This window comes from Apodemus sylvaticus, chromosome 21 (genome assembly GCF_947179515.1).
Source record: "Apodemus sylvaticus chromosome 21, mApoSyl1.1, whole genome shotgun sequence".
Taxonomy (NCBI): domain Eukaryota; kingdom Metazoa; phylum Chordata; class Mammalia; order Rodentia; family Muridae; genus Apodemus; species Apodemus sylvaticus.
Genome location: NC_067492.1, coordinates 7,840,972 through 7,868,308, shown reverse-complemented (window position 1 = coordinate 7,868,308; position 27,337 = coordinate 7,840,972). Strand labels below are relative to the sequence as shown.

The 27,337-nt window shown below is 54.7% G+C and overlaps 1 protein-coding gene across 2 annotated transcripts; it reads right to left on the bottom strand.

The window, feature by feature from the left end:
- Positions 1-546: 546 nt before the first annotated feature.
- Fbxo31 (F-box protein 31) lies at positions 547-27,229 on the bottom strand. Of its 2 annotated transcripts, XM_052166831.1 has the most exons (10): positions 26,868-27,229; positions 14,887-14,958; positions 13,171-13,257; positions 8,650-8,726; positions 8,191-8,358; positions 7,089-7,163; positions 3,314-3,423; positions 2,551-2,704; positions 1,378-1,724; positions 547-978 (listed from the first exon to the last, which is right to left on the bottom strand). In XM_052166831.1, the coding sequence occupies exons 1-10, from the start codon at positions 27,163-27,165 to the stop codon at positions 756-758; spliced, it is 1,611 nt and encodes a 536-aa protein (XP_052022791.1). In that variant the 5' UTR covers positions 27,166-27,229; the 3' UTR covers positions 547-755. The 2 variants fall into 2 exon arrangements, with proteins under 2 accessions (XP_052022791.1, XP_052022792.1); XM_052166832.1 differs by lacking the exon at positions 13,171-13,257 and having other exon boundaries at positions 26,868-27,226.
- Positions 27,230-27,337: the final 108 nt, after the last annotated feature.

Sequence of the window (27,337 nt, the reverse complement as noted above, 5' to 3'; positions counted from 1 at the left end):
GTCTAGAGGGTCGGTGTCGACACTTCTGAGAGGCGCCAGCACAGCCGTGAGGTGAAACATCAGGGACATGGTGTCCAGCAGCAGGGCAGGCCATCCAGACACAGATGTGGGGAGGACCAGGGGAGACCGTGCAGCTGCTGGGGACAAGCAGGTGGCTGGCCTGACAGCTTGGCTCTACTGCTAGAGTGGGTGTGGCCCGGAGGCCACCAGGGGCCAAAGTGGCAACTCCCTTGCAATCCTTGGTGGCTCCTAGCACCCAGGACAGGAAAACAGGCCGTGATGGAATGCCCTCGTCCAAAATCCAAGCAAGCCAGGACGGAAATGGAAACCCATGGGGTCCCCGGGCCTGACACTCCACCATCCCTCGGAGGCCACCTCCCAGCAGTGACTGATTAGGTCATCCGAAGGGAACAGGTGCAGCAGAACCCTGTCCCTGCATCACCCACGGTAGCTGCGTTCTAGCCCTTCCTAAAGACAGATTCGTTCGCTCCAGAGGCCTGCAGGCATCCATTTGATTCTCTGTGCCACAGGCACTGGCCACTCAGATTCATCCTGGCTCAACTCTTTATTTTCCCGCCATGCTTAGCGTACACCTTCACAGCTACCAACAAATCAAATGTACAAGAGTATGTTACACACTATACAAGAAGCGTCTCGGGGCGACCAGGGCCCCAGTGAGGAGGTGTGCGGTCATTTCTAAAGTGCATGCTCCCCCAACCCAGGGCCCCGGTGCAGCCTCTCCGCCCACGTGGGGGTCAGGAGGTGAGAGACTGGATGTTCCTGAGCATCTCGTCGAAGGCCTGCGGCGATGGCGCGTCGGCGTTCTGGAAGGTGGCCTGGACCCGGCTGTACAGGCTGAAGGACTTCAGTTCCAGCCACAGAAAGCCAAAGCGGTCCTCGTCGAACAGGACGAAGACGCCGGGGGTGCGCTCGGGGCTCGTAAAGCCATGGCCAGCGATGAGGCCTGTGCCATAGAAACTAGAGAGAGGGGAGAGAGAGTCATCAGAAGGGCAGCAGGAGCCCACACTGCACAGAGAACACCTGGTGCACGCATCTATGGTGCAGACAGCCATTCCCATAGCCCCCACCACCATAAATGGCTGAAACCAAGAACCAAAACCAGACTTTGAAGCAGTAAGATGGCCCAGTGGGTAAGGACATCTGTTTTGAGACCTGCCACACTGAAACCAGCGTTGAGGGTGCAGAGAGCGAACTCACAGCTCTCCTCCAACCACCACATGCACCGCTGCGCATGCACTCTCCCCGCAGGGAAATCGCACATGCACCATGGCGCATGCACCCTCCCTGCAGGGAGCCCTCCGCCCTCCCATGGGCGCCCGAAGCTGTGCTGGCTGAGAGCTGGGCCCGAGTCCTCACCACAGCCGGCAGGTGCGGGGGTAATCCTCATTCCTCGAGCTGACACCCACAGGAAGCACGAATGGCTGCCCCTGCCCAGACGAGGCTGACTGCTCAGCCGCCCCCGCTCCATTGGCAGGCTCGTTGCTGTCCTTAGCAGGCGACCCCTCGGGGCCCTTGGCTGAAGGCTCCCGGGGTGTGGCGGGGCCCTCGCCAGCCTCTTGCTCCTGCCGCACCTGCTCTCGGACCTCCAGGACGATCCTGGAGAGCTCATTGAAGTTGCGGAGGTTCTCCACATCCGGCAGCTGGATGCGGCGTTGCAGGTCAATCTCTACAGTCTGCTGCCCTGCGGGGATGTTGGGGTCACCCTGCGGGAAGGGCAGTTGACAGCAGTCAGGAGGGCTGGGAGATCCACAGAAGCCGCCCAGCCTATGGCGCAAGTTCAAGCTCTGCCAGGCTTTGCAGCAGCGTCTCACAAGGCAAGAGCCTGAAGGCTCCCTCACGTCAGCTCCCAGGACTGGCCAGTGACTCGCGGTGGCCGGCTGGAGCGCAGGCACACACAGGCGCTCCTGGGCCTAGAGACCCCCCACTCGTGAGGTATGCGGGCCCTCCCAGGGTCTGGCCTACAACAGGCCAGGAGCTTAGTTCCTGACCCTGTGCTGGTGAGATACTAAAACCCCAAGGGAGGGGCTGGGGGCTGTGTCACCACACAGCTGGGACCCTGATTCTGGATCCTACCAGAACTGTGTGTGGAGTTTCTCCCAGAGCAGAGGGACATGAAGCCCCGACAGAGACCTAAGATGTTCCTCCACCCAGAACTCAGTGGCAGGGGAATATGGTGGCAGAGAGGCCTGGGCGAGGAGCGGCCATGTGTATATAGCCAGCTGTCCAGAGCTCAGGAGAGGGGCTTTATCTGAGGTTCAAGCCCAACCTAGGCCACAGCAGTAGCCACACCAACATGAGCTGTGGGACCTGCTGTGGCAGAGCATCCCAGTGACCATGCACAGGGGTGTGAGCCAGGCAGCTTGGATCACTTTTCCAAAGTGCAACTCATCAGACCCTGGGAAGTCTAGGATATCAGCACTGGAGAGGGCCTAACTCAGCATCCCAGCAGAGGGTGACCATCCACCGTAGCCTGTGCCTTCAGACCTGCCCAGCAGCGGATGGCGGCCACTGAGGCACGTGATGACTCACTGTGATCTTGGTGCCTCTGGCCCTCGAGCCGTGGAAACTGAGCATCACAATCTCTAGTCCGTGGCTACCGTAGGTGCCCTTAAAGAGGCCGGGCTTGATGAGGTCGTCGGGGTGGCTGGGTGGGAGGTAGATCCGTCGGTAGGTCAGGCAGTTGCTGCACGGGGTAGGCAGACGAAGCAAGGGCCTCAGCCTGGCTGGACAGACAGACGTCCTCCAGGCCTGAGCAGCCACTTGCCCTAGACCTTGGGCACAGCCCTCCTGGCATCCATGTGCACCCTCGGGGCCTAGGAGGGCAAGCCCGTGAGCAGAGCACAGCTCAGTATTACCCTCAGAAAAACAGCCCATGCCCACAGCACTGGGAGGGGCATGGCCAGGCATGGAGGCAGAGGCTAAGAAGGAGGGACACTAGCTTCAGCACATACTGGCCACTTGATGGCTGGGGTGACACAAGACAACAGACACCACAGTAGGGGTAAGAAATAGGGCTGTGCTCACAGCACCCACCTACACCCACCCACAAAACCCACACTTTCAGAAAGAGGAGACTAGGTTCACAGTACCAACACAGAAAAGGAAGAACAGAATCCAAAAGAGAGACAACTATGTTCACAGTACCCAGAGAGGGGGAACGGTCGGTGTTCACAGTACCCAGAGGCTGGGGACAGCATGGTCCCATGGCCCTCTCCCACAGAGAGGGGCTGTACTCATGGCTACAGTGAGGCGACTACTTAGCACTCACAGCACCGCAGAGGCCCGGACTCACTCGTACTGACTGGTGTAGATGAACTTCATCAGGATCAGCTCCTGCATGTGCTCATGGAAGATGTCTTCCAGCGTGCGACCCCACTCCTCCCTCAGCCACGTCCGAAACTCCTTCAGAGAACAAGGGCGTGGGAGTCACCAAGGCGGAAGGGGAGAGGCTGCTGTGTGGCGCTGAATGGACAAACACCGCCAAGCTGAACGGGCTTCCGGGTGGGCAGGTGGGAGCGGGAGCTGTGAGCGCCTGGGGTTTGGGTCTAAGGACGCAGCCCATCTGGGAGAAACCACATTAGTCTCCCAAGAGGGCAGCGAGGTCACAGGGCTTCTGTCAGTCAAGGACAGAGTCAGAACACCTACCCTGGGCTGCAGCGCGTGGGCCTGGCTGTGCCCATGGTGGGAGAGAGTGAGCCACGCTGATACAGTGCCACCCTGCACAGCCCGGGAGACTGCAGGCACATAGAAGAGCCCAGGCACAGAAGGGTTCCTGCCAACCCTGCCAGCGGGGGCCACCGCCTGTGGTGCCAGTGAGGAACGTCGTGGGGCCTAGCCTGACAGACGGTGGGTTCTCCTTTCCCACGGCACTTGCTGAGACCATTGGATGTATACTATAGAGAAGAGGCCTTCATGAGCAGACAGCACTGTGAGACACAGAACTCATGTGCACAGTGCTACTGTATGCTGAAATGCCTGCCCACTCATCACTTTGTCACTGAAGACAGGTCAGCCCCTGCTCAGGAACCCAGGAGTCATTGTGCGTCCCAAAGGAAGCCAGAGAGACAGTACCGTGCAGAACAGGAACACAAAATCTTACACATCTCTGCGGCCAGCATCCCACACAAAGTAGGGCTTGAGAACACAGTGTGTGCAGGGCCCGCTGCTGTGCGGACCACGGAACAGCGCTGGCTGGAGAAAAGGCATGAAGGGCCAGTCGGGCCTGCTGGCCGCGGCCATGTGAGCACTCCACTCTATAATGACAAAGATCCTCTGCAAACTGACCCAACGCCTTACATTAGCGCACCACACACCACGCCGAACAGCCAGAGAGCCTCTCCACACCATCCAGCCATGGTCAGATAGTTGTCTACAACACGAGGGACAGCGGGTGGGTCCCTGGAGCCCCAAGAAGGACAGGACCAAGATCTGGCCCACTTCAGCAAGGATGTCGAGGCCCTGACTAAAGAGTCTCCATTAGAGCCATCCCTTATTCACACGACACACACAAGAGGCTACAGACATGACCGCAGAGCAATCTATTCTACCCCAGTACTGAGGGGAGGCGTCAAGAAACCAACAGGAGACCACCATGTCTCTGAAGGGGAAGGCAGTCTGCAAACTGGAGATAAGGCTTATAAAACACAGAATGACCCAAAAATATTTTGTCTTAAAATTAGGCTCTGGGGGGCTAGAGAGATGGCTCAGCGGTTAAGAGCACTGTCTGCTCTTCCAGAAGTTCTGAGTTCAAATCCCAGCAACCACATGGTGGCTCACAAGCATCAGTAACAAGATCTGACGCCCTCTTCTGGTGTGTCTGAAGACATCTACAGTGTACTTACATATAATAAATAAATCTTTAAAAAAAAAAAAGAAGACATTTTAAAAAATTAAAAAAAAAAAAAAATTAGGCTCCAGGGGTTAGAGAGATGGCTCAGTGGTTAAGAGCACTGACTGCTTTTCCAGAGGTCCAGAGTTCAACCACATGGTGGCTCACAACCATCCGTAATAGGATCCGATGCCCTCTTCTGGTGTGTCAGTGACAATGTACTCACATATATAAAACAAATCTTTAAAAAATAAATAAATAAAATAAAATTAGGTTCCATTTAAACCCCTCAGGCTGAAGAGATGGCTCAGTAGTTAAGAGATTGATGCTCTTCAGATGACCTGAGTTCCTGAGTTCAGTTCCCAGCACTCACACCTAGCAGCTCACAATGAGCTAACTCCAGTTCCAGGGGAGTGGACACTCCTCTGACAAATATTCATATAACTACACACACACACATACACACACACACACACACAATTTTAAAAAGGCAGAGTCAGGCATATCTCTCTGTGCTGGAGGCTAGCCGATCTACACAGTAAGTTCTAGGACAGCCAGGATGACAGTAAAACCTGCTCCGCCCTCAAAGTTAACCCTTTCATTACGGTGGCTGTTCTTGTGGAGGAGCACAAGAACATGTTTTTATTTTAAAAGGAACACATTTTTATTTATAAGACTCAAATAGGATGGGGGGATAAAGTATAGAGTGTAAAAAATTAATTAATTAGTTAATTAATTAAAAAAATTTTAAAAGATGCCCAGGATAACCCTGAAAATAAAAAATAAAAAACAAAACAAAGCAAAATAAGATACTCAAATAGGTAACAGACAAAACAAAAGCAACTGAGTAGGAGAAGCAGAGACTTCAGCACCACAGGGAGCTAACTGGAGCTACCAGCACCTGGAGGCTGGCCTGGAAGGGTCATTAGGGCGCCTCTAGCACACAGCTCGGCTCGGGGTCGGTGTGAAACAGAATGATCACCAGGGCAAGTCCCAGCTACAGAAGGACAGCACAGGGCCTGGGACCCCATCCGGGGGACACGTGTGCCTGGCACAGGACAGTCACTATCTTACGCTCCCACTGGCCCCAGAAGATAGCCATCAGTGGTGACAGGGCTGTCTTCCTTTCTCCGCACCCCACTCCTAACCAGACAACCCGCTCCCCATAAAGTACGTGTTCCCCATTTCAGCTGCAGTAATCAGGAAAACTCCTCTTTTCAAAGCTGGCGAGCCAGCCAGGCGGCGGTGGCACACGCCTGTAATCCCAGCACTTGGGAGGCAGAGGCAGGCAGATTTCTGAGTTCGAGGCCAGCCTGGTCTACAGAGTGAGTTCCAGGATAGCCAGGACTATACAGAGAAACCCTGTCTCAGAAAAAAAACAAACAAAAGAAACAAAAAAAAAAAAAAAAAAAAATCCAAAAAACCAAAACCAAACCAAACCAAACCAAACCAAACCAAAGCTGGCAAGCCAGGCAGAACCCCGGAATCCCATCAGGCATCTCCAGAACTGAGCCCATGACCTCTGTCTAAGGTCTAAACAGCCAAGGGCCACATTTGGGGAAAAAAAAAAGAAAGAAAGAAAGAAAGAATTCCAACAGTCTCACGGGGCATCAAGTGGAGACTGTGGGACACCAGAGTTAAATGGTAGTACTGTCAGGACAGGGACTCACAAGTTCACCAGAACACTCCTGTGGCTCTCCACTAACCCTGGAAACTGAGAACGTGCTATAAGTGTAGCCACCATAAACAGCCCCACAGACACCCACACTCAAGGAGCCCAAGTTCTTGATGGCGGTGTGGCTTCAGATGCTCACAAATCTAACCTCAAAAGAGCATAAACTCACTTGTGCGAATGGCAGAGGCCCAGCACATGGGACATCCACTGTGCTACCACGCCCTAGAATCCCAGGCCACCAGGTCCCCTGAGTGAAGAAAGCAGCTCTGAACAGCCCTCAGAGCCCCTGACTGCACACGGAGAAGCAGCTTCCTGCAGTCTGCGTGGGCAGGCCCCACACCAGACGGTGCGGAGAAGCACAGCAAGCGATCCCAGCCTGGCCGGAGAGCAGAAGTGGCGGATGTTAACCGCAGGCGCACTGCACAGACAAGGCTGGGGGGACAGTGCTGTGATTCCAAACGATGGGCCCTCACGTGCTCTACCTAAGCCAACAGTGCCCACAAGAAAAGGCAGCCAGCCACGCGAATGTCTTTCCACAGCCTCCCCTCCGACTCCAGGACTCACCTCCTGCCTCCCACCGGACATCCTGTGGTGATCTGTCTGGTTACACTTGGTGGAGAACTCGTCCCTCTTCACAATCTTCAGTGTCACCACAGGGGGAAAAGAACCAGGAGGAACATGAGTCGCAGTGGCCATCAACCTCCCTCCCCACCAAACCCACTGAGAGCCAGATGTGTCAGTCTGGTGGTGCAGGCCTGCCATCCCAGCTGCCTGGGAAGCTGAGGCAGGAGACCCCAGGTTCTGCCTTGAGTAAGAGGGTGAACCCCAGGCCAGTGAACTGTCTCTAAAAGGAGGGCTAGGGTTCACAGCTCGGCCTCAGAGGTGACAGCTCTGGCGTGCTTGTGGAGGACCTGTGAGGACCTGGGTAGTAGTGGGGGACGCAGGCTGGAGATCTCAGAGCTGGGAGGTAAAGATGGGTGGATCCCTACAGCTCACTGGACAGCCCCAGGTCACACAGCAAGAGGCCCTGACTCAGAACACAAGAAGGATGGCTCATAGGAACAGCAAAGAACACCTGAGGCTGGTCCCACCTCCACATGGATGCACACACAAGCCCGCGGGCATGCTCACACGGGTGAGGACATGCACGCCTGCATCCTCAAGCATTCGTGTGCACACAGGAGAATGCACGCACACAGGAAAATGCCCGCCCACAGGCATCCTCACACAGGTGAGGGCATGCATCCTCACACATGCCCGCCCAAATAATTTCTTTAAGGGTCTAGTGAGATGGCTTGGAAGGTAGACTTGTCGTCAACCAAGCCTGAAGATCTAAATTTCATCTCCAAACCTGTCCGGCCAACAGGGGGAAGAAGCCACAAGGCTCCGAGCGAGGCAATGTCCCAGTGGGCTCTGGCACCCCCATCTTCACACGGCCTCACAGTGTGGGTAAGGCCCTCCCCACCCCACTGAGCTGGACAACCCACAGAACTTCACAGCCTGAAGTCCCAGAGTCGTGGTACAACTGTGACGGGCTGCGGCTGAAGGTGTCGCGGCACACGTGCCTAGCACTCAGCAGGATGGTGCTGGGGCTGTGACAGTCAAAGGAAGACAGCCCTCCACCACACAAGCATGTCACATCACAGGGGACCCAGCTCTCCTCTACCTGGATGTGGCCGTTGTGGGGCCCCTTGTGGCCGTACATACACTCCACCGTGGCCGACTTCCTCTCCATCAGATGGATTCTAAACAGGGGCTTGAAGCGCATGGGGTCGCCCACGTGGGGGTCATGAGGAGGCAGGTACATCCAGCCAATGATGAACAGTCCATCCACCTGCAGCAGACACAGGGGTCACCCCAGGCAGGGTGCCCTCGCTCAGTCAACTAGTGCACATCAAAGCCTGTGTCCTCACACAAGCGCCTGCATCCAGGAGCTGAGGGCCCTGTGGCTCTTAAACAGTCCAGGGGCACAGACAGAGACCAAAAGACTGCTTACAGTAACATCTGTTCACTTGGAAAGTAACATCTGGCCCTGAAGGAAAGCCGGGGCCCGGTGGCTTGACTGCCCGTCTCCAGTGTGGGCACTTCCTTCCTGCACAAGAACCACCATGAGGCTCCCACTCACCACAACGTTCAGCAATCCTCCGTACGGCCCAATATCCGGCTGCCACAGCCCCAGAATGTGTCTGTATCGGTGAAGCACTGTTGGGAGAGGAGAGACACAATTACCCAGCATGCTCCTGGGGCAGAGGAATCACCTCCGCCATGAGCGGCTAGAGGTGACAGTCCAGCCTGCGCCTGTCACCACGGCCACTGCTTGTGTTCACAGAGTGATGAATGGGTGAATCAGGGTGCTCCTGAAGGCCACGGAGTCACAGACGGCTACTGAGCACAGCTCCAACTCAGGTGAACCAGGCAGGGCCACAGAGGGATAGGGACCAGAGGCCTTGGCCTGGGATTCAGGGAGAGGGACAGCCCAGCCTTTGGACACAGTTGAAGAACTGCCTCCACTACCCCCATGTCCGGCCCAAGACCATCACAGGGGTTCTAAAGACAAGGCGTGGGTCACAGGTGCAGGCCCTCAGCCTTTTAGATACAGTGAAGCAGCCGTGACTGATGCCCACACCTGAGCTACTGACAAGCAGCTCAGGGACACACACAGAACCCCCCAGGTGCAGGGCACACTAACGCGGACATCTTACTCTGAATGCACCAGCCACAGCCACACCCTCAGCAGCTCCAGTAAGTGTGAGGCTGGCTAGTCTGCGACACCACCAGCCATTTCTAAAGAACTGCAAGGACACACAGTCTACAGACCCACCAACCCCAGGGACCACAGCTTCCTAAGGTGGCCTCGTCACCTGTCTCTGAACCCCCAAGCTCAGCATGCAGCACGTGAGCCCTGGAGCCTGGGGTAATGGGGGCGCACGCCCAGGAGTGGCCGCCAGGTCATCCTGCAGCGGAAGGAGGGGAGAGCTTAGGGGGCAGAAGAAGAAAAGCGTAACTCTCTGTCATCACTTACAGTGGAAGCATTAGTGACCATGTGCTGCGGGAACAGAAGCCACGACAACTCCATCTGGTGGGGCATTAAGTTACACATAAACCCCAGGAAGGAGCCAGTCGCCTCCCTCAGCTCACACCACCGGGAGAGCTGGACACCCAGAGAAGAAACAAGCCGCTTCTCCCAGCAGTGAGTCTAGAGTTGCCTACAGAGCCCACTGAACCATCCTGCCTCCCAGGGCGAGCCCTGTGCTATCCATACCGGCAGCCCAGGCTCACCCAGAATAAAGCCAGATCACCGATAAAAAACAGCACAACTCCAAACATGGCTCCACCCACAGTGGAAGAGAGCTGAGTTTATGTCTGCAGGTCTCTCTGCACACCTCACCTGGGCGTGGCCTCACACTTCCCCACTGTCCAAAGGAAAGACACAAGTAACTGTCCTGTCTCATCCCGGTCACAGCCAGCAGTCCACGGTGACAGTAGCGTCAGAAGATGAGCTCCCGCTGCACGCCTGCTGTTCTGCTCTGGGACTTTCCCACGCACTCCCTGCCACTCTGGAAGCGGCAGTGGTTAGTGGTTCCTTGGGGAGGGGAGGGTCTAGCACTCTGAAGGGGGCTTCCCACCACACCCCAGTGTGCAGCCCAGGGATCTCAGGGGTCACCCCATTCTGTTACCAAATCCCTCCCAGTCCTCAATCCTGCACCTGCCTCAGACCTCAGTACCATCACCTGACACCCACAGTCACTCCAAGAGAACCACACAAGGACAAACAAAGACAGGTGTCCCTGGATACTCTAATACACCGGCACTGCACAGAAACAGATCTTGGGCACCGTGAGTCACCCTAGGACAGTCCTACCCTCAGGACTCTTCCCACGGTTCCTCTCGGCCCATCTAGCCCAGGAGCCTGGGGTCCAGGGGCCTTTGAGCCAAGTCCCACCTCAGGCAACAGCCCCTGTGGGTGATAAGAACCCAGGTAGGGCCTGGTCCCAAAGCCTTCGTGAGGCAAGGTGTCACAGCAGGCTGGTGAGGAAGCCCGCTGAGAGCCCAGCTGATGTGCACCCGGAAGGCACGGGTGAGAGGACGATAGGTTGGGCGCTGGGCCTTGTTTTCTTTTCTGGCACACCATGAACTACCAGGGGCTCACTACCAGGGATGCCCCTACCAAGTGCTGTGTGACTCAAACGTACTCGAACCTTGGCTGGACAGCCACCCCCACCCTGCCACTCGGCTGCCAACAACAAGCAGCAGGGCCACCAAACAGGAGGCTGACCCAGGCACTCAGCAGCACCTCCTAGGAATGAGAAAAGACGCCACACTCTTCACAGACCTCTGGGAGCGCTGGGCATCCAGGCAGTTAGTTCCAGAAGAATCTCATGTGGCCCTGCATGGGGTCAGCTGTTCTCATGGAGTCCCAGAGCCGCCCCTCCCCAACCCCCATGGGGCTGGCAGAACCTGCTGCTCTCTCTCTCTGCTCAGCAGGGAAGGCTGCTGGGCCCAGGACACCGTGTTCTAGAAACCCTGTCCAACACCGTGTGGGAAGTGCCTCACTCTGCAAACCACCAGTCTTCCCAAGCTCAAGCCCTGCCCAGGTCCCGTGCCCCGCCATGCCCAGGTCCCACACCCTGGCCGTGACCTCGGCAGTCAGTCCACCTCTGTGCCAGCCAATGTAAGCAAAGGTGCGTGTTAGCAGCTATTCAAAGTGCCCACACACTGCCCAGGAGCACGCCAGACAAAGCCAACGTGTCACAAAGCTGGGACGGTACCCACGGGAGGCTGGAACCTGGCGTCCAGACCTTGACAGCACTCTGGGAAATAAGTCAAGAGTTTGTCTTTGCTTTTGTTGGACAGGAAAAAGTCGTTCACAACTTGTTTGTTTGGGGGACTGCTAGAAACAGGACTCGCCTCATGCTTACTATACGGCCAAGGCCAGCCTCGAACCCAAGCCTCCTGCCTCCACCAAGAACTGGCAGGGCAGGCACGACTACGCCAGCTCTGTCTTTCTTGACAGCTGAAATACCCTCTCCCATCCTCACAGCATCAAAAGAAGTCTCCTGCACCCAGTCAGAGAGGGAAGGTAGGTGGCTTTTTTTTGTAAATCCATTTTAATTTTGTTTGTGCACGCGAGTGCGACAGACACACACACACACACACACACACACACACACACACACACACGCACATGCACATGCGCGCGCCACAGTCAGAATCTGGACGCCAGACAACTGGATGGAGTCAGTGCAGGTAAACAGGCTTACAAGGCAAGCAGGTTTATCCACCCCTCATTTGACTGGGGGGGTGGGGAAGGGAGGGACAGGACAGCAGTGTCCTCTGCGCTCACTGGAGTCGATTACAAACCTAGAGATTGGTTTACATTTCTTCTGGGGTCTGTTTTCGGGGGAGGGAGGTCTTATTTTGTTTTTGCTTTTGACCGTAGTCCCATTCTATACCTCAAGCTGTCCCAGAACTCACAGCAATCCTCCTGCCTCGGCCTCTTGAGTGCTCTGACAGGCACGTGGCACTGAGCCCAATAACATGTTATTTAGAATGGAGAAGCCTTCGAGGTCTCTACAGGGCCTTCTGCTCTCTGCTCTACCTGATTTTTTCCGCAACTGCCTTAAAAAATATAACAAAATTGTGAGATGGTTCAGCAGTTAAGAGCACTGACTGTTCGTCCAAAGGTCCTGAGTTCAAATCCCAGCAACCACATGGTGGTTCACAGCCATTCATAATGAGATCTGACGCCCTCTTCTGGTGTGTCTAAAGACAGCTACAGTGTACTTACATATAACAAATAAATCTTAGGAAAAAAAAAGAAAAAAAATATCAGTGAGATGTTCCTGCCCAAGCCACAACTGAGAGCTGTGGAGAAAGAAAGAATATCTTGTGTAGTGTATGGATGCATCACCTGTCAACTAAAAAACCTATGGCAGGGCTGGAGAGATGGCTCAGCGGTTAAGAGCACTGACTGCTCCTCCAGAGGTCCTGAGTTCAAATCCCAGCAACCACATGGTGGCTCACAACCATCTGTAATGAGATCTGACAACCTCTTCTGGTGTGTCTGAAGACAGCTATGATGTACTCATATACATAAAATAAATAAGAAAATAATCATTTAAAAATAAATAAATAGCCTATGGCCCATGGCTTAAACAGGAAATTGAAGGCGGGACATCTGTGAGGCAGAAAGGATTCTGGGATACAGCCAGGCTGAGGAGATTTGCCCTGGAAGATGTAAAGAGACAGACGCATGGTGCCTGAGCATAGGTAGCCAGCCACATGGCAGAATATAGGTTAAAATAAGTGGGTTATCGTAAGTTACGATTCTAGTCAGAGAAGAGCCTAGCTATATGGCCAAGGTATTTGAAAATATATTTTGAGTCTGAGTCTTATTTCTGGGAGCATGGGGCTGTGGGGCAGAACCAGACCTAACTTCTACAGTGCTGCCCAAGACCCCAGAAGCTACTGTGGAAACCCCACCCATACTCAGAGGGCCCAGGCTACCACTCAGCAGGAGCCAGCACAGCTGCCGCAGAGCAAAGGAGAAAAGGCCGGGGACAGCAAGCCCACCTGCCCTCCCGCCAGCCCGAGGCCGCCCATGCAGCAACAGCAGCGGCCACAGCGCAGGGCGTGAGGTACGTACAGCAGGTGTACACATCTCGGTACTCCATGTGCTCGTAATCGGGGAGAATTTTCATGAAGCGTCCTGACTTCACGCGAGGGTTTATACCTGAACGGACACAGCAGGAAAGGCTGAGGGTCCCTCGCATGGTTGCGGCTGCCATGTGCTGTGACCTGGCGTCCTGCTACTCCTGCTTCCAGGGTCAGGCTGCGCCAGACTGGCCAGGTCGGCTGCGGAGCGCTATGGGGCAGGTGTCCCGTTTACCGCCACTCACTGCAGCTCTGACCTCAGGCGGCCCTGTGTCTCTCACTCCCTTGTGACAGCTCGCTGGGATCCAGGAGCGGGAGATCAGTATGGCTGACAGGTCCCTAGAGTTGTGCAGGGTTCTGTCCCTGCAGAGACACGGCCCCACGCTCCCCACGTCACACCTGTCACTGCTGACTCCAGATTGACTGGCATGGCCGGCCTCCCATTCTGGGACTCAGGCTGACCTTCTTCAGCCATCAGTTCCTGGCTTAGGGGTGTTTGCAGGCTTTCAGAATCTCAACCCCCACACTTCAGCGAGACTCACCCCTGAAGTATGCTCTGACAATGCAATACAAGCGCCCAGGTGCTGAGAAGCCAGCAGAGAGAGGCTAGCTCTGCAGCAGCGGCATATTCACAGAGCCAAACAGCACAACTCCATTGTCCTTACCTGCCGTCTGCCCCACCACACGTCACAGACCCTGTACCCGGGAGGGTTCTCCACAGGACAGACGAGCCCAGCTCTAAGGAACGCCATCCGGGTGTGTGCTCCATGAGCTGTCTGTCACAGGACACTGACACCTGGCCAGTGTCCACAGCTGTGTCCCTGAGAGGATGAGGCTGCTGGCGCCCATCACTCCTGAGGGGCAAGCTGTGCTACTAGCTTGAAATGAGGGTCAGGCAGCCACTGGCCACAGTGTGGGACATATGAGCCCCACAGATTCTGAAGAGAAGCTAATGGGGGACAGGGATGCTGTGTACTTAGAGGGAGAGACTCTGGGAAGTAGAGGAGTTGCTGGGAAACATGAGCTGGGAACTGGAACTGCGGAAGGATGGGGAGCACGGAAGGATGGGGAACACGGAAGAATAGGGAGCACGGAAGAATGGGGAACACGGAAGAATGGGGAGCACGGAGCAGAGGCAGCTGCTCTGATACTGAGGGAGCTGATGGAGAACAGGGCTCCACTTCTCCATTCCTGCAGACTGGCGACGTAGGCAGGCCCACCTCCACTCCAGAAGGCCGGAGTGTTCCCACCCAGCCCCCACTCTCAGCTCAGCTCTGTCACGGTGCGAGCTGCCGTTGGGCGGGAGTTATCCAGCACAGCAGACAGCTGTTCACTGAGACAGAACCGCACATGCTCCCAGCAGGATATAACTGTTTGGGGTAACGGATATGCCGTTCGCCCCGATCTGGTCAGTGTATGTTGTATACATATAGCCAAGGTCACTGTATCCCACAGATATACACAATTGTCATGTATATTACAACAGAATATACGGGGTGGGATGTGGGCCAGGACAATGAGAGCGTTTGCCTAGCGCTGAATCCCTGGCAGCACCAAAGTAAAATATAGATTAAATAAATAGACATGTGGGCCCTGGATGCCTCTGACCCTCACGGACAGCAGCACGCATCAGCCCCACTGACGTCACGGTCACTGCCACTGCCACTTACTGAGCCCCAGGCACAGGACAGAGAGAGGACTGACTCACGCTTTGCATAGACGTCCCGGCAAGACACGCCTGTGATCTCCAGCTTCCGCAGGTTCTCACAAACGCCATACTCTGCAACAAGAAATGCGCTAGATGTAAATCCAAGAACTCGAAAGACAGCAGAGTTGGTGACAGTGGCAGGCGGGGGGACTCAGGCTGGCGCTCCCTCATCAGTAGGAATCTGACTCCTCTGTGCGACCTCTCTGCCTGCCCACAGACCAAGTCCCTGCTGTGCTGCAGTGAGGGCCGCCCATCTCCCTTCCTCCCTCCCCGCCTGCTCTGCTACGGTCCCGCAACCCAACTGTACATCGAGTTGAGGTACTCAGGACTCTGGAAATGGTGGCCATTCGCACCTTTATGAGGTCTGTAACGCTGGTGTTAGGTCCCAGATGGCCCAGATGGCCAGAGGTGTGGCTGGACCTGTCCTTAACAGACTCTGGAGAGCAGCACCCAATGTCCCTCTGAGGGAAATGCACGCGGAATGCACTGTTCTTTCTGTCAAAGGGTTACAAAGGTTGCCCCATCTTCGGAGAAATCGGTAACGAGGCATCTGGCCGAAATCCCTCCCCAGTCTGCACTTTGATCAAGACGGGGCCAGGGCTGCACCCTGCTCAGGAAGGGCGCTTTGCTAACAACTGTCCCTTTAAGTTAGCCAATGGTGCGAGAGGCTGAGGCGGAGCTTCGACCACTCAGAGTGAGACACAGGTCCTCTCTTTGTCTTAGAATAAAAGCTGTGTGTGGCTTCTGGCCTCATCTGGCACAGCTACCCACAAACACTTCTACAGCCGGGAACCTCCGTTCTTCTTTGAGTACTTTAGACAATGTGGTGATTTTCTTGACACCGCAGACCCATTTTTAATACCACATCAACGCAAAGGTGTTCAGCACCCTCCTACCTCCTCCACCATCCCACCCCACCCCACTGATGTAGCACAGCATTCATCCCACTACAGCCCCAGCCCACCTCAACGAACTGCCAGCCAGCCCCCTGCCTCGGGTCTCAGGTCTGGGGAAGGGGGACAACCAGCACAGTTCATGGCACCAGCTCTCACCACTGAGAAGCCTCCACCCAGTGCCATCCCCAAGAGGCTCGCCAGGAGCCTCTGCCAGAGCAGTCAGGAAGGCCCAGTCCTCTCCATTAGCACTGAGGCAGGAGGCACACAGGTCATGTGACCTGCACAAAAGCCCACGAGCCACCAGTGAGACCCAGGACTAAAGCAAGGCCCGTGTCCCTTGGTGGTGAGGCCGCAGTGTAAGAATGGGTAAGAAAGCTATGGGTCCCAGCGACAGCTAAAGCACACACTTCCAATGTTACACGCTACATGCAGGGCCAGCCTGGGCTTCGTAGCACAACCTCATCAGATGTTCAACAGTGACCTCCCTTGTCGGGACTCCAGCCTTGCCACACAGCGGGACACCAGCTGTCCAGAACGGGACATGGTGCGACCAGCGAGGGGTCTCTAAACCACACCCTCAGCACTTCATCTCTGTTGATCCCTAGAGACGGGTGTTTATCCCTCGGTAAAAGATGCCCCTAGCCCCGTGCTCTGGATGGGAGGGATCAGCGGGCACTCACGGGCTGTCAGAGGCAGGCACCCAGGAGGCTCTCTGGGCAGCTCTGGTGGGGGCAGGGCTCCAGCTTCCTACGAGCTTCCTCCCTCCACCCCAGGCCCCAGAGAGTATGCTCCCACTCGGCATTCTCTCAGCTGTGCCTGGCTGTTCGTTCCCTCCAGGGAGAAGATCCAGGCAAGGTCCCGCATTCTGTGTGTGTGTGTGTGTGTGTGTCTGTGTGTGTGTGTGGTGAGTAAACCTGGAGACTGAGTCACACAGGGGTTACAGCTTGGCTCCAAGGCCGCATACCTTTGGCACCTGCAGCAGGTGAGCTCATCTCTCCAGCACAGCACTGGGATTGGGCCAGCTGTCTGTAAGGCTCCGCCCACTCAGCAATTTTAACTGGAGGGAAGGATGCTCATCAACAAATGTACAGGAGAGGCAGGAAGTGGAGAGGCCGTGGGTCAGCAGGGCCAGGATGTGGGCATCTCGGCCGTGTGTCTCTGGCTCACCTTCTAGAAAGCCACCACACCCCGTGGTCCAATGACAACTTCAGATGTGCTGAGCCAGCACAATCAATCCTTGCGATTGATTGCTGCAGCTGAGTGACTCCTATAAAGTCAGCTGAGGGGGAGGGGCTGAGACAAAGGCAGTGATGTGGCCCAGACCCAGGAACCTTGACCTGGACAGCCTTGGAGGTGCCCTTGCCAACCGTGCCAGGAAGAACCAGAACCGACTATCAGGCACAGCTGAACTGGGTCTCACTGCACAGCAGGTGCACACAGTGGGGGTGGCGCCAGTCCTTCATGCTGTCTAACCTGAGTCCCTCAAGCTGCCTCCACTCAGGTCCTCAGGCCTACAGCTTATCTGTGTGTACTGCCTTCCAAAGCCAGAGAGCTCCAATGTCCAAGTTACCCTACATGGGTAACCACAGGCTGGGGGACATCTAGATGCCCACCTGATTATCACGGAAAAACACTATGTGAGGCCCATGTCCTTTATAGAGAAACACCGACAGATTTGATCCAGGCACCAGGCTAACCTCAAAGAGGAAATTTGATCACTAGCATGATTTAAGTTTGCAAATTAAACATAAAAAATTGTTATCGTGGGCTGGGAATAGAGTTCAGTGGTAGACCGTGTGCCTCCTATGTACGGGACCCTGTGATCCATCCCAGCACTGCGGACAGGGGTGTCCCTCAGGCAGGCTACCCAGTGATTTCAGTTGTCACAAGGCTGCTACACGATGGTGGCTGTGCCATACAGCTGGGGTAAGCGGCAGCATGGGCAGTGTGCTCCCTGGCGCCTGTACAGAGCTCGTCCAGGGGTCAGGAAGCAGGACCATGCGGACTGTGAAGCTCTCTGCAATAATGTCCGTGGGAACACTACACTGAAAACCTTTCTGCCAGTCACCCCTGGGCCAGAGACTCAGGACACCTAACACTGTGACATTTGGGTTACTTTGTTCTTTATTTCTGTGAGATAGTCTCGCTCTGTGGTAGACTAGGGTAGCCCCAAACACGTAGATCCTGCTCTCTGCCTTCTACTGGTGCTTTCTTTACTCCCCCAAAAGCATAACTTGTGCTAGGGATGTAGCTTGGTTAGTAGAGCCGGGCATACCCAAGGCCCAGGGCTGATTTCCAGCAAGGAACAAACCAGGTGTTGCGGCTACCCTAGCACTTGGAAGACAGAGGCCAGAGGCTCAGAAGTTCAAGGTCATCCTGAGCTGCACAGTAAGTTGGGGGCCAGCCTGGGCTAAAGAGTGAATTCCAAGCTAGCCTAGGCCACAGTGTAAGAAGATGTCTCAAAAATAAAGAGGGGCTAGGCTAGAACTGCCGAGTAGCCATCCCTAACTCAGCAAAATAACTGTCCTTGCATCCCTCCAAGCTGTGGCAGCCAGCCTGGTGGGCTGGGGGTCCTGACCAATGGTGATGGCTGCAAGGACTGGGCGTGGCTTCTGAGGCGCACCACCCAGAGTGCAGAGCTGGATCAGAGCAGTATTTAGCAGGATGCCCAGCCAGCCTGATAAATGCTCCCAACACCCAGGGTTGCCCACCGCAGTGTTGCCTGGGTAACGTGATCTTGCAAACTCTGAAGTTCTGAGCATGAACAGCTGTCTCTCAGCAGCACTGACTGGGGCTGGGCCGAGTGTGATCAGGCCCAGGTGAGGGCTACAGAGCTCCCCACCCACCTTCGGAGACCCCAGGTCTGCTCCAGAGACCAGCGGGCTGAGACCGATTTCCTCATCCCGCACCATCTGACTGACACCATCTGACTGACATGCTCCCACACGGTGTTCCCACACGGTGCTCCGGCCACCGAGGAGCAGTGACTCGGTCTGATTCTTCTACAGCCTAACCGCGTCAGAACTGGGAGCTGCCAGTCTATGCTGCAGCCCTGGCCAAGGCAGCGGCCACTGTGGGTTTTTCCTTCTCACTCACTGCCAGAGAGAAGAGCAGAGTCACTGGGACCCCACAGCTCCTCCTGTCCACAGAGGGCTAAGAACAATCAAGCCCACATCCTGGCACAGTCGTGCAACCTTCCCACAAGCCGTCAAAGGAAGATGCCCTCAGCTCAGCTCCCACACCAGACCCTGGACAGCAGCGAGGTGGTAGGTACCCTTCCCCGCTTCCAGGAAAGCTACCAAGAGCTCACCGTCATTCCGAGGCAAGTTCAGCATCGAGGACAGAAGATAGAGGCCAACGTGGTTTGGTTTTTTGTTTGTTTGTTTGTTTTGCATGGCTCTAGGGATGAAACCCGGAGCCATCCCAGCCCGGTGCACAGTGCTCCTTAAGCAATGACTGTAGTGCTGCAGGTTGGCAGTTTCTTTTACTGTAGTGAAGTGGTGTAAGTAATTCTCTTTGAGAAGCACCTAACCCTCAAAAGGCAGTGCAACAAGAGACAAACCCCGAGAAGGTGTGCGCATGATCTGAACGCAGGCAGTCTACAAACCTGCACTGTCCAGGCCAACAGAAAGTTTAACTTAGACGCACCGTGGCCCCACGTGTCTGTGGCCAGGCTCAGGCCGGAGGAACTGACGCAGAGTATCCGGAAATGCCAAGCTCCCTGCTTATATGCCCCTTGAATCAGCAAACACAAAGGGTCTGTGGGAGGTGGGTAAATCCTGGCACAGACATGCAGAAAAACTTCTCTGACCCACACTATGTGGACAACCTTTGAGGACCTGATACTATGTAAGCCAACAACCCACAAACACCGTGAGATCCCGCTTCTGAACCCTGAAGCACCCCTTTCATAGACACGAGCAAAACAATTCTTATTCTTGAAACTTCTGCCTTTTAAGACAAAGAATTCCTGAAAATAATTTTTTTTTTGTTTTGGTTTGGTTTTTGAATTTTTTGAGACAGGGTTTCTCTGTGTAGCCTTGGCTGTCAACCCACTCTGTAGACCAGGCTGGCCTTGAATTCAGAGATTCACGTTGCCTCAGCTTCCAGAGTGCTGGAGGAGGACTTGTGGGGCAACATGGAACCCCAACACTGCCAGTGAAGGTTTTTAAATGCTCGACCCAGGGAGTGGCACTGTTAGAAGGTGTGGCCCCATTGAAGCGGGTGTGGCCCCATTGGAGTGGGTGTGTCACCGTGAGTATGAGCTTTAAGACCTTCATCTTAGCTGCCTGGAAGCCAGTATTCTGCTAGCAGCCTTCAGATGAAGATGTAGAACTCTCAGCTCAGTCTGCGCCATGCCTGCCTGGATGCTGCCATGTTCCCGCCTTGATGATAATGGACTGGAACTCTGAACCAGTAAGCCAGCCCCAATTAAATGTTGTCCTTATAAGAGCTGTCTTGGTCACAGTGTCTCTTCGCAGCAGTAAAATCCTAACTAAAACACTGCCTCAGTTTGCAGGGACAGTTTTGGGGAGGGCACACTGTACTTCAAGGATGAGCCTGCCACCCATGAACTGAGTGTAAACACTCAAGGGAAACTCGATGTAGAGATGAACGTTTGTGAGTCTTCTGGAGGCGTGGCCTCATAATCAGCAAAGGCCAACCTCAAACCTGTGGTCCTTCTACCTCTGTCCCATGAGAGTTCTGATCACAGGTAGGCACCTCCATGCCCAAGCTGTTACATATATTTTTACTCCAATAAATAAAAAGCAAAATGAAATAAAATCTGTCACTTCACCTTAAATTCTACAGGAAAGTTTAATGATTAAAAAAAGAAAAAGAAAAATTAGAAAAATAAAAAAGGGCAGGCAATGGTGGCGCATGCCTTTAATCCTAGCACTCTGGAAGCAAAGGCAGGTAGGTCTCTGTAAGTTCAAGGCCAGCCTGGTCTATAGAGAAGAGTTCTAGAACATTAAAGGACACACAAAAAAAGGAAGGCAAGCCAGGTGTGATGGTGAGCACCTCTGACCCCAGCACTTGGGGACAGGGACAGAACAGATCTCCAAGAGTTTGAGGCCAGCTGGATCCAGGACAACCAGAAACACACAGTTCAGCCCTGTGTTAAAAAAAAAAAAAAAAAAAAAAAAAAAGGAAAGGAAAGAAAAAGCGATACTATCATACTAGTGTATGGCTGAATCTGAGGCAGGAGGATCACTTATGAACCTATGGATCCAAGGCCAACATATGGCTACATAGTGAGTTCTGGGCAATCCTGGACCCAACTACAAAAAAAATTAGGGGTACACAAAAGGGGGGCTAGAGGTGTTAAGGGGAAAATATCCCATATATTTTAACAGAAAAATGTCCAAAAAAAATTTAAAAAAAAAAAAAAAAAACCTTGAAGTCAGGTGTGGTGGCACACACCTCTGACTGAAGCACTCGGAAGGCAGGGGCAAGTGGATCTCTGTGAGTTCAAGGCCAGCCTGGTCTACAGAGGGACTTCCAGGCCAGCAAGGACTACAGTTAAGTCACTGGGTTCCATCTGTCAGGGGTCTTCTGCAGAGCTGCAGCCTCTGGACAGATTTCTACCCAGGATTCAAGGCCAGCCTGCAACGCAGCCGCTCTCTGCAGATGGTCTCATCTTGCAGTCACTGGGGACTCGGTGTCACTGTCCCCAGATGTCTCTCTCCCTTGATGTGTGTCCCAGAGGAAGTCCCACACAGACAGCAAAGAGGGGCCAGCAAGTGAAACTGGACTCCTACAAGGGCCTCGGAGGCAGATTCCTCGACCAGTCACAGGACCAGGCCATGAGCTTGGTGTTGACAGATGAACTCACCAGCGACAGGGTAGACACTCAGGTCACCCCTCCACCCACGGTTTCAGCTTCAGACATAGATGTCTGTCTGTCCAGGCACAGACACTGGACACACTTCGGTGGCTGCAGGACACACCTGTCTCCCCAACCCCCTCTTTTTAGATTCATTTATTTTAACGTGTATGAGTCTTGTGCTTGCATGTATGTCTGTGCGCCGCATGTGCCTGGTGCCCAGTGAGGCCAGAGAAGCAAGTCAGAGCTACAGCAGGTGGACGTCAGACCCCCCCCCCCAGACTGGAGGAGCTACAGCAGGTGGACGTCAACCCCCCCCCAGACTGGAGGAGCTACAGCAGGTGGACGTCAGACCCCCCCCCAGACTGGAGGAGCTACAGCAGGTGGACGTCAGACCTCCCCCCCAGACTGGAGGAGCTACAGCAGGTGGACATCAGACCCCCCCCCAGACTGGAGGAGCTACAGCAGGTGGACGTCAGACCCCCCCCCAGACTGGAGGAGCTACAGCAGGTGAACGTCAGACACCCCCCCCCACTGGAGGAGCTACAGCAGGTGGACATCAGACCCCCCCCAGACTGGAGGAGCTACAGCAGGTGGACATCAGACCCCCCCCCCAGACTGGAGGAGCTACAGCAGGTGGACGTCAGACCCCCCCCCCAGACTGGAGGAGCTACAGCAGGTGGACATCAGACCCCCCCCAGACTGGAGGAGCTACAGCAGGTGGACATCAGACCCCCCCCAGACTGGAGGAGCTACAGCAGGTGGACGTCAGACCCCCCCCCCCAGACTGGAGGAGCTACAGCAGGTGGACATCAGACCCCCCCCAGACTGGAGGAGCTACAGCAGGTGGACATCAGACCCCCCCCAGACTGGAGGAGCTACAGCAGGTGGACGTCAGACCCCCCCCCAGACTAGAGGAGCTACAGCAGGTGGACGTCAGACCCCCCCCCCCCCAGACTGGAGGAGCTACAGCAGGTGGACGTCAGACAGCAGGTGGTGAGCCACCCTCCGGGTGCAGGCAATCACGCCTGCCCTCTCTGTAAGAACAACCACTGCTCTTAGCTGCTAAGGCGCTCTCGTTTCTTTTTTAAAACATGTATTTGTTTTTATTTCACATTTGAGTGTTTTGCTCGCATGTACATATGTGTATCATTCGCACGTGGTGCACTGTGGGGCCAGAAGAGGACGCTGATCCCCTGGAACTGGGATTACTGTCGGTTGTGCAGACCACGTGAGTACAAGAAACTGAACCCAGATCCCTCTAGAAGAACTGCCAGTGCTCTAACCACTAGGCAATCTTCCCATCCTGGACACCCAACCTTAAAATAAAGCAGACCCAGAAGATCATGCCCACACTCTCCATGAGCACCTGAACACCCTGGAGGCTGACAGACAGACCAGCTGAAACGCACAAGCTCTCAGTTGACGCGACCTCCCAAGCAGCGATTTTCATCTCCTGGAAACAGGCTCTGGAAGCCCGCCCATTAGACCCTCATGAGTATACTGGTCATCCCCAAGACACCTGCACAGCGGGGTGAAGCGCTGTGGGCAGAGCCCCCATTCATCTGCTGTCTGAATCTGAGAGTAGGCTGCCCTGGTCCCTTCAGAGGCCTGGGACATGGGACATTCCCACACACCAGTGCCAGGCTTATGAGTCCTGGTTAGCCCTTCCCTTGCCACTGGGGACAGCTGGGCAGCTGCCAGAGGACACTGACTCACAGTGGCCAGGCCCAGGCGACTCTGAAGGGACGGGGGTGTGCGGGCTTCAGGAGGTGACTGTCTCCTCTGCATGGCTGTGTTTACATCTGCCCAGAAGGAAGACACACCCAGTTCTCCAGCTGCCCTATGGCTGCCTCAGAGAGCCAATCACCGAGGTCCACCCACTCACTGTGGTAAGGCCAGCCTTCCCTTATGCCAGCAGAGACAGGCTCACACCCAGCCTGTTCTCCTATGGTGAAGCAGCCTTTAAAAAACCCTCAGTACACGTTCCTCCTGCCTCTGCAGCCAAGAGAAAGGCCACACAGGCTGTGTATGAAGGTAACACTTAAGCGCCTAATCTGGGCGATGACGGTACACCCTTGTCATCCCACTTCAGAAGGGAAGGTTCAAATCCATCCTGGGCTACCAAATGAGACCTGTCTCACAACAAGTTAAGTAAAACATGTTTAAATCTGATATACACATCCAACACCAAGACTCCCAGTCTGAGGCCACCCAACCTGGTAGAAAGCACGGGTTTGCTTTCTCACTTGTTTTCATTTTCAGCAGTCACAGGAGTGAGACCCGGGGACTCACTCACACTGGGCCTATCCTGTCAGCTACACCCAGACTCTTCTCACTTTTTATTGAAACAAGAGCTAACCCTGAACTCAATCGATAGCCCTCGCCAGCCTTGATTGTCTGATGCCTCTGCTTCCGCTTCCTGAAAGCTGGGCCCACTTAGAAACTTATTAACACAAATGTTTGGTCCACACCTTGATGGTCAGTCCTGGCCTAAGTCTCAGCAAGAATAAATCCCAGCAATAAACTCATAAGCACTTAAACCAGTCTCACTTACTCCCCTAAAAGTTAGGTAAGTAGTTAGCCTACCCAGCGTTACAGCCCTGCCAGGAAACCACGGAGGCCGGGAGGAACCAGGCCTGCTGTTTTTCATAAATCTATTTGATTTTGGAATCCAAGAAAGAAGATGCTCGGAGAAATAAGGGCTAGACTGTCTCACACACAGCAATTCCCCAACTCCCCAGGAAGTTAGGCACAAAGAGACTGCCTCAGGGAGACCCGTCAGTCAACCTGTCCCTGACCCCCATGGGGGTACACCTTCCTGAATAGCCAGGTGGCCTGACATGTCTATGACCCAATGTGTGTGTGTGTGTGTGTGTGTGTGTGTGTGTGTGTGTGTGTGGTAAAAACAGAATCAAGAGTTCAAAGCCAGCCTCCTCTACATTGGGCGATCTTGTCTCACAAAGGGCAGCCAGGAACCCAGTCAGCATAGCCACAGGCCCCGTGCAGCCCCCTAGAGTGCCAGAGACCACCTGAGCACAAACTTCCAAGGCTAGTAACTACCACAGGAGTTCAAAACCAAGTGAGAACAAAAGGAACACGAAACAGAAATCCTTCCAGATTACCTGAATAAAACTCACAGACCAAAGGGAAAAATGAGGGGAGAGGCCTAAAGAGATTGCTCAGCAGTTAAGAGCACAAACTGATCTCGTAGAGGACCTCGTTTGGTTCCCAGCATCCACATGGGGGTGATTCACAACTATGTGCAACTCTAGTTCTAAGGGTCCCTCTTCTGGAGCCAGTAGGTACCTGCAACCTCATGTTCACACACACACACACACACACACACACACACACACGCGCGCACACGCACACACGCACACACGCACGCACGCACGCACGCACGCACACACGCACACACGCACACATAAAAATAATAACCTTTTTAAATGCTAGGTGTGGTGGCTCACACCTGTTAACACCAATATTTTGCAGCCTTTTGGTTTCCTAGCCTTTAATTTCTCAAAATTGGCATTCGGGCGTAGGTGAGATCTCATTGCTCTCCACTCACGGCTCTGGAATCCCACCAAACTGTTGCGAGCTGCAGCTGAGGAAGAGAGGGCTGGAACAGGCTCTCCCGAGCTGCCCCCCACCACTTCCCACACTGGCAACAGGACTCTATACATCTCTTGTTCACAACTCTCAGAGTGTGTCCCAAGCTCCAGTTCAGTTGGTGTGGCCAGAGCAACCCTTTGAAATCTCTGTGATCCAGACCCCCTACAATTCCCCCCAAGATCAGCCCAGGCCCAGCAGGCCAATGGAGAGCACTCTAGAGCGCGCTGAGTGTCACAAGTGCACACACTCAACCCCAGGGGAACACCAGTCAGCTGGGCAGGTAAAAGAAAGCCCTTGCCGCACAGGCCAACCACCTGCGCTCCATTCCCTGAACCCACATAGAAGTTCTCAACCTGTGCATTGAGAACCTGAGGACCCACTGGGGGGTTGGGCGACCCTTTCACGGGGGTCATCTAAGACCACTGGAAAACATGGACATTTACATTACAATTCCTAACTGTAACAAAATTACAGTTATAAAGTAGCAACAAAATAATTGTATGGTTGGGGGTCACCACAGTGTGAGGAACTGTATTAAAGGGCTGCAGCATTAGGAAGGTTGAGGAACACTGCCCTAGAAGAAGCGAATGTCCTCTAAACTCCACAGACATGCACCCCCGCCACACACACATAAACACACACACACTCTCTCTCACACACACACACACACACACACAATAATAATAAGGAGTAATTTGTAAAAAAGAAAGGACAGTGCTCAGAGAGAAACTGAAAACAAACTTCACCTACCCTGTGCGACTAAAGGTTACTGCTGAGGATTCTCACAAAAGAAAAGAAGACAAAAGACAAACAGGACATTACACATGCGCCAACCAACACACCAAACAGCGCTGTTCCAGACTGAGGGCTTTGCATGCTGCTTATTATAAAAAGTTCCTGACCAAAGTCACCCCTCAGGCGACTGCCACCAAACGCTCCCACTCAGATTTGAGACAAGATTACCCCAACTTCCCACAGTGGGTAAATGGAGACAAGCCAGAACTCTGATGTCAACCGTGAAATTACACAAGAACCCTGCTGCAGGGAGGACCTGGGGAAACCGCTTCTCACACAGCCTGCCATCCCACGGAGATGAACCACCCCAGAGGTTTCCAGAAGGTAGATGTAAATCCCCTGAGTCTCTGCAAATTGCAAAAAAGCAGTCTCCCGCTGTGGCCAGAAGACAGAAAAGGCTGAAGCCCACAGTCAGAGCACGAGCCCGTGTGGCACGTAGGCAGTGGGATCCCTGAAGTTCCCTTCACCAGCAAGGCTCCAGGACACACACACACACACACACACACACCAACAAGCCACTCAGGCTGAGTGCTGTGCCGTATGTACACAGACGGAAGGCCTTCCAAATGGGACTGGGACCGCTTTGCGTCCTCATTCTTACTGCACCGGGAGGGTGGGCTGTAGGTTTGGTTTTGGGGGCGGGGGGTTGGGAATTTTAAAAACAGGGTCTCTCTCGCTCTGCAGCCCTTCTGACTATCTGGTTTTCTAAGATAGGGAGGGTCTCACGCTGCAGCCCAGGCCCGCTAGATGTCTGGTTTTCTCACTCTGCAGCAGGAGGCCTGGTTTGGAACTCTGCACCATGCTCCTGCCTCGGCCGAGTGCCCGTGATAAAGGATGCACCCGCTCACCCTCGCGGCAGCGCCGTCTCCAGATGGTGTCCGTGTGCAGGATGCGGCGGAACCTGCTGCAGACCTGCGCCAGGCTGGGCAGGTCGGTGCCGGGCAGCGACGCGAAGATCTCCACGAGCAGCTCGGGAGGGAGCTCCAGCAGGGAGCACCGCGCCGGCCCCGCCTCGATGCGCTCCTCCTCGGGGTCCGTGTCCGCCTCACTGTCACCCGCGGCAGTCTCGGCCGGGCCGCGGCGTTGCTGGCGGCGGCGGCACCCACGCGCGGGGCCCACGCCGCAGAGCCGAGCACACACCGCCATGCCCGTCACCACCGCGGACGCGCGCACGCGAGCGCGCACGCACGGCGCTCTGCGCAGGCGGCGAAGCGGCCGTAGTCCGGCTTGCTGGAGCCTCAAGCGCCACCACAAGCGTGGCCACGCCCTCTGACTACACCCCCACCACTCACACACAGCCGCAAAGATTTGTACCGCC